This window comes from Gymnodraco acuticeps, unplaced genomic scaffold (assembly GCF_902827175.1).
Source record: "Gymnodraco acuticeps unplaced genomic scaffold, fGymAcu1.1, whole genome shotgun sequence".
Taxonomy (NCBI): domain Eukaryota; kingdom Metazoa; phylum Chordata; class Actinopteri; order Perciformes; family Bathydraconidae; genus Gymnodraco; species Gymnodraco acuticeps.
In genome coordinates, this window is record NW_022990023.1 from 1,584,785 (window position 1) to 1,592,043 (window position 7,259).

General features: G+C 39.8%; 1 protein-coding gene across 1 annotated transcript; it reads right to left on the reverse strand.

Annotated features, from left to right (window-relative positions):
* Positions 1-167: 167 nt before the first annotated feature.
* On the reverse strand, positions 168-2,536 carry LOC117544819 (leucine-rich repeat-containing protein 51-like). Its single transcript, XM_034214275.1, has 4 exons — positions 2,485-2,536; positions 1,604-1,809; positions 825-973; positions 168-303 (listed from the first exon to the last, which is right to left on the reverse strand). Exons 1-4 carry the CDS (start codon positions 2,534-2,536, stop codon positions 168-170), a joined length of 543 nt encoding a protein of 180 aa, XP_034070166.1.
* Positions 2,537-7,259: the final 4,723 nt, after the last annotated feature.

Consider the following 7,259-nt stretch of genomic DNA (forward strand, 5'->3'; position numbering starts at 1 on the left):
AGAGAAGCCAACATATTTAATTTCAGCAAGCTTTACTGGCATCATGGAAATAAATAATTCAAAAGGATGAAAAGATTTTAGAGAAAGAAAATATTTAAGTCTGAAGTAGTTTCGCCTGCAGGTTGAAAATTGATTCATTTAATGAACGATTCATTCATTGGTGACTGTCACTGAGGACTCTGCTTGGTGTTCCCGCCATGTTTGCTGCCTTGATGCCAGGCGTTTACCATGCGTCGCTCGTCGCAAGTTACAGAACTGTAATCCAACTTCTTCAGATGAGGCAGGGCAGAAATCACACGATTCCTAAAAACACACACATTCACACATCAAATTAAATATAGGGCTTCATGTGTCCCTCTAGATTATAAACAGACATACTGTAACATGTTTATAACAAAGATATATTTCGGTCTAAGCAAAGCTATTAAGTTATTAAGGTGAATTCATGACAAATCCAACCAATGAATGGTGATCTTCCTTCTGTGTGTATGTGTGTGTGTTGCAAATAGGAGCAGGATACTTGAGTATTTTGATTTAATTCTCCTCTATTCACCTACTGCACTTTATTTCAGTGGGAAATGCCCATTAATCATCTTATGACCCCTCAGATGTATCTACTGTTGGACTGTTGGACTACACAAAAGTAGTAAAAAGTAGCATTGTCTTGACTTTGCATTAGTTGTTATCTCTTTCTGATTTGTTCCAGATGTAGCCGTTTTTATGACCCAGAAACAGTCACTTCTTGCAGCCAAACAGAACATGTTTGTGTGTTTAAGTGTGGTTGGGAGCAAACCTGTGTAAATGAAAGAAAATGAGGTTTCCACCTGTAGTTTTTGTTTTCATCGATGGCATTTCCATGAAGCGTGATGCTGTGTAGATACGGCAGTTCCCCCAGCCTGTCTACCTCTGGCAGGTTCCAGATGGCGTTGCCGTGAAGGTACAAGACACGCAGTTCTCGCAGCTCGCACAAAACCTGGAACACAAATCCACTCAGCCAAGTACGTTTTAAAATTAAATTAGAAAATCTGTAGATGCATAAATAAGGTTGTAGAACTCATAGCATTCTGGGAAGAGAGTGAAAATGAAGATAAACAAACAATACCAAGCCCAGTTTCTCCACCAGGCTGTCACGAGGCTGAACTCTCTCCCCTCCCTCCCCCCTCTTCCCCCTGCCCCCACTGGACTATAACACCCCCCACACACTCAGACACTCAAATCCAGCACCAGACACTTTTTACACTGCTATGGACAATCTTGCACTAATGTACATTCCCAAAGATATTGAAGTGACTGTTATTTTGTATATATTGATTGTTGTGCTTTTATCTTAATGTGTGCATATGTATACATGTGTATATATAGGATATACATATTTTTATATATATTTGTATTCGGGATTGTGGGAAACGGGATTTCGATCGCTCTGTCTGTATACACAAACTGAAAGATTGACAATAAAGTTGACTTTGACTTGGAAATGACAATAATGACAATAAATGAGTCTGTTTCTATGTGATCGTGGGTCAACAAGCAAATACATAAAGGGAGTAAGCTCATAAACATGGTAAAGCACATTGAAGCAAGCAAAGAGAGAAGCCCTCACCGGCTCTATGCATGTGATTTTGTTGAACGAGAGGTCAAGCCAGCCGAGCTTCAACGGTTGAGCCAGAAAGTGTCCGAGCATGAACTGGAGGCCGACCAGGTCAGGGATGTTGTTGTTACTGAGACGGAAACTGTGGCTCGAATACTTCCCCTTGGAGTTGGGTTTTAGAGGGCGCAGACCACTTCTGGGTACCTCCGCCAACGCACCTTAACCACAAATAAAGCATTTACAGTGCAAGTGAAGCTTTTCTTGAGTACTTGTATATCAGAATCAGAATAATTAGTCCCACAGTGGGGAAATGTGCATTGTTAAAGCAAAGGGACGGTGTAGACAGAAATATAATTAGTAGACTAACATTATAAATAAAAAGGCAAGCACATGTTTTAAAAAATGTCTGTACACATCCATGGTAAAAAAAATAAAGGAGCAGCATTATAAAACAGTCATTGAACACAACAGTAGTAAAGTAAAAGCCAGTAATCAAAATAATAAATTGCTACTAACTCTTAATTTAAGATGATGTATTGGTGTCAGTATGCGCTCATTACACTTGAGTACATTTTCAGTCAAATAATTCAACAGTGATGTCTTTCTTTGGTGTCTTATTCATCCCATTGTGTCTCATATGTGGCAGCACATGGACAATACACTTTCAATCAGTACGTTACCTAACATGTGAAATAATGACCCACATGTCAAGGAAGAACTCTGCTACAGGATTTCATTAAATAAAAAAGCAGGTGGGCTAAAAATAACACCTTGCCATTAATAATGTAAGCCATGTGATACATTAAGCATCACAGTTATAACAGGAAGGCTAAGTCTCAATGAGAACTCTGGAAATATATAGAATACCATATATGATCAGTAGTAAAGCTTACCTGTTACACTGCTGATGTCTTTGAATGAGAGATCCACTGGAGGGCTATACATGTTCAAGTCTGAAGGTCTTTGTTTCCAAAAACAGCAAACTGTTCATATGCAACTATTGAATATGACATCTGAACTTCCATAGACCTGTTTACAGATTCAAATATAAACATATGGGTACAAAATTACAACAATTGTGTTTCCTAGCAACTATTTTCCTTATGACACTTTAATTTCAATTTTTTTTTTATCAGAACGGCAGAAATTCGGCTCAAGTTTAAAACGCTATCTAAAAAATACCTCAAATCCTTATTGATCCTATTTACAAACATACATTCTTCATCTCTATTCAACTCTTTAAAACGTCATGAAGCTCAAGTAAGATTAATACAATGACTGCAGTACTTCACTGTTGTTATTCACACAGTGAAATCTCTCACAGTCAAAAAGGTATCGTTTAAAATAAAAAAATAAACACTTACCATTGGAACAAGTATGAAACTGTGGCATGCATAACAATAATATTTGGTAACTTCATCATTAAACCCACAGTCAGGTTTGTCAATGATTCAGAGCCAGAACTGAGAAGTGATGTGCTTGAAAACGGTGAAGTAAACACACATTTGGGAAGAAGTATTCCTCTAAAGACCTCTGTCCCCTCAAGCTACGAAAGACATTCAAACCCATACAACCTCAGGCCTTTGTGCATGTTCACCTTCCTCTGACTGCTTTAGCTTGCTCATACGATCAAACTCAGGCATCCTTAAAGATCAAATGCAAAGCTTCCAAATATACTACATTTTTATAGAAATTTTGTTTTTAAGACTGCCTGTATTTAAAAAAAAATGTAAATCGAGATAATACACCCGAAAAAAAGCTTTTTATTGATACAAAACTTGACCCAAAGCCGTCTGAATTTCTGACATGACCTCCCCAGCAGCCTCCGCGCGCGTGACGTCATACATGCCAAACAGTCTCTGGACCAAACATCCCGACTCGGCAGTCTCGGTCAAGTTTTTCGACAAGAAAACTGAATTAACATGGGTTATTGTTGTGCTTTTTGTTGTACGAACGGTGCGGGATCTGGGAGAGTTTTTCATGTATTTCCCAAAGACCAAATCATCCGCAAAAAATGTGTTGGCTGGCAACCGACAAAATGGAGCAGGTTGTGTTCTGACCACTTCACGTGTGATGCATACGAGGTTGATCCTGCTATCATCAAGTCTGTTGGTGCAGAAGCATTAATAGTATGTCGGAGGCTGAAACCCGGAGCCGTCCCCTCCATATTTCAGCACAAGAAACCACTGAAAGAACGAAAGAGCCGGGCGATGCAGAAACGCCAAAGAATTGAGGTAAACAACTTTTGATTAGATTTCAAAGCGCACGGAGCACAGCAGATAACGCAGATAACGGAATTGCAGTTTTATTAAGTTGTATTGCTTATAGAGGTGGGCACCGTTAGATTATGTGTCTTTACGATCATAAACAATGTGTTGGATGTGGAGCTAGGATAAGTAATAAGGGAACCGTAGTTGTGGCAGCACTTGTTTTCTCGGCTTGTAGGCATGGTCTGGCAGTTTCCACATCTACACCAATTCTCAGCACCCTCGGCCTCTTCCTCAGATGGCGAACTTGAATCATCACCATCAGCACTTTCATCGGTGATATCAAGTGACGTTTCCTTGTATTTCCTCTTCGACATCAGAGGCTCGTAGAGATAGGGTTGGATGTCGACAACATACTCCAGATATTGGGTGGCCTCCGACTCAGAATCAGACATGATAAGCCGGGTGGAAATATGTTAGGCATTGAACAAATTCCCATCCACCTCGTCCTTGTGAGGTGAGTCCGCCTGGAATTTATTTGTCTAAACCTCTCTAAAAAGGTCAAATTTCACTTGTTTTGCATCAATCTTGATACAGGGTACTTATTATATGTTATAGTTTGGATTCCTAAAGCTTTGAGTCTATAGTCTACTCAGAATCAGACATGATAGACGAAACAAGTTGTACTATCGGCGGAAGCCGCTGTGATTGATAAGCCAGGTGGAAATATGTTTGGCACATCTGACGTCACGCGCCGCCATCTTGCGGAGGAGCGGCGGAGAAAATAAATCGTCGGACTTGGTGTTGGGGGTTGAACAAAATTAATATTGCGCATTGCCAGACTCAGGGGCGTCGCCTGGGGTAGGCATCCGGGGCTTTAGCCCCGGATGTTTTTTCTTTAGCCCCGGACAAATTCTCCCTCAATAATATAATACATTAACCTACTTTACCTATAGGACGGACGGCAGAATTGTAATTTCCCATGTTCAGTGAATGCAACACAGAGGCAAGACGACGCCACCAGACCAATCAGAGAGTTGCATGGAAATACACGTGTTTTATTGGCTGACAGGTACGTACCTCTCCTCTGTGACAATGTTTAAACTTTAAACTGTCAGCCCCGGACGCGGAGATTCTGAAGATGGACATTAGACATTTCTTTAATAAAAAAGACGGCAATTCTCAAGTGGTGGCTCACACAACAACCCCAGAGCCACCACCTGAGCCAGGTGAACAAGGTATGTACCTGTCAGTAAACTTACAAGTTATGCGAACATGTAAGCAAAGCATAAATTATAGCTACGTTGACGTTACTTTGAATCGCGCGGGTAAGCTAAACCGTTAGCAAGTAGCTATAGCTAGCCAGATATATTAAATAAACACTTTGTCATACAATCTAAATGTTGTGTTTTTTAGCGTTACTTGGTGATTTCAAAGAAAGCTCTCTGGGAAATGTTGACTTACTGTCTGTGTTCGACATGAAGCTAGAAGCTACCTTACATTACACAGTTGATCCTGATTCCTGAGTCCTGTCGTGTTTCATAGTTAGCTTAGCTAAGCATCAACCTAGCACTGAAATATATGGATGTTATGTGACAGTATTTCTGAGAAAAAGTCAGCTGAAATGGTGGCATAGTTGCCACTGCTTTACATGTCGACAGCATGTTTGAACGTATTTGCAGCAGTACATGTGGCTGTCTGGCCACTGACGTTGCCATAACAACACCTGCATTTAAATGTGCAACCTCTTTTTGTGACAGATTTTGCATGATAATATAATTCTTCTGATTGATATTTCCTATTGACAGCTAGTTTCTATGTGTACATTATGAGATGGACAGCCAGCTAACAAGCTTTTTATACAAATATTTCAGATCAAAGCCAATCCAGTGGGGCTCCTGAAAGGGAGCAAGGGATATATGCTCCCAAATATTAAGCCTTGACCCCCATCTTAAAATTGATATGATCAAAAAATGATCTGCATTGTCGGAGGCCTTTTTTCCTCATTATCATGTCAAATTGTACAGCTTTCCTTAGTGTTGAAAGCAGAAAGATGACTATATTAGAGTATTAAGTGAAAATGACTATATTAAAGTTTTAAGTAAATATATTAAGTGAATTACTCAAACTGCATTTGTATAGGAATGATTCTGTCCTATTGGCAGATAACTACTCTAACAGTGATATCTACAAGAGATGTCAATTTAACTATTTTCAATTGGTTAGTATTACATTTTGTGACAGTGTGGTGACACTCATTTTAATGAAGACAAATGTGTGTATCTTGAAATTCATTTATTTGACAGAGCTGGAAACTGATTGACTTACATACTTGTTTGTGTTTACCTACACAGTCATCACAGATGAGCCAAACAGAGTAGAGGATGAAGAAAGGAGAACAGGAGAAAGGACACACAAGAAGGAGATACAACAGACAAGAACGACAATGGAGACAACAACGAACAGGAACACCAGAACAGACAACAGACAAGAGTCAATGAGTAACATGACTGATTTAGGGACTGCAGATACAGGGCCAAGGCAAGGGAGACATCACTGCTTTCCATCCAGCATGTTTGGCCAGCAAAAGAGATCATTTCAACCGCAAACAGCAAGAGATGAGGGATTATTATTTCCTCCTTCCATCCCTTTTTTCTGTTTAATCTGATTACTAACAACTTCTAATAAATTGACAGTTTATGATTTAATTGGAAAATGAAGTGTTTTTAAATAATAAACCCGTTTCTGATTCTGAGATTTATTTTTGACATATGGGTGTTGAGAGATGTATCCATATCTCTTGATGTTGCTCTCAAAGTGCACAAGATTGATGCTTTTAACTTCAGTATTTAAAAAAAGTCTTCCTGGGGGACCCCAGAGGAGGTGAGTTCCCCCCAAAATAGCACTTTGTCTCTGCTTATGTAACTCCGGTGTAGTGTCCCCTCGGCAACAGATCACTCAGAGCTGGTGATTACTTTCCTGCATTTCAATGGACAGCATATAAAAAGGACACGTGAGCTGCATTGCTTAAGAGATCCTCACATGCTATCTCTTTTACAAAATAAGTGTCCAGTCAACAACAAATTTCAGTGATCGTATAGTGGTAGTATATTTTTCACAAGCAATGTGAAACATTAAACTTATACAAACTGGTGTACAAAACTCACATACCTGCGTTGATCTCCTGGAGTGTCTCTACTCTTTCTTCTCCACATCTCTTTCCACCATCAGAGATTGCAAACATTTCAGAAACAGCTAGAGGTAGGGGACAAACAACTTGTTCGCTGGGCATGTCAAAAACCTCCTGCTTTGATCAAGACTTTAGGGAGCCTTTCAGCCCCTCTAGCAAAGGGACTGGAAAGCAAGCTTTGAAAATGCAGTACCATCTACATGCTTGTCATGTTCCAGACACTGCTCTCAACCACTCAGGGCCTGCTTGAATACCTGCAGAAAGAAACACT

What these genes read in the sequence shown, in the direction of transcription:
- LOC117544819 (XM_034214275.1), bottom strand. Translation starts at nt 2,536, where the DNA reads ATGTATAGCCCTCCAGTGGATCTCTCATTCAAAGACATCAGCAGTGTA. An exon ending in AGACATCAGCAGTGTAACAG is followed by an intron (nt 1,810 to 2,484) that starts GTAAGCTTTACT and finishes TTTGTGGTTAAG; the next exon opens with GTGCGTTGGCGGAGGTACCC. An exon ending in GATGAAAACAAAAACTACAG is followed by an intron (nt 304 to 824) that starts GTGGAAACCTCA and finishes GTGTGTTTTTAG; the next exon opens with GAATCGTGTGATTTCTGCCC.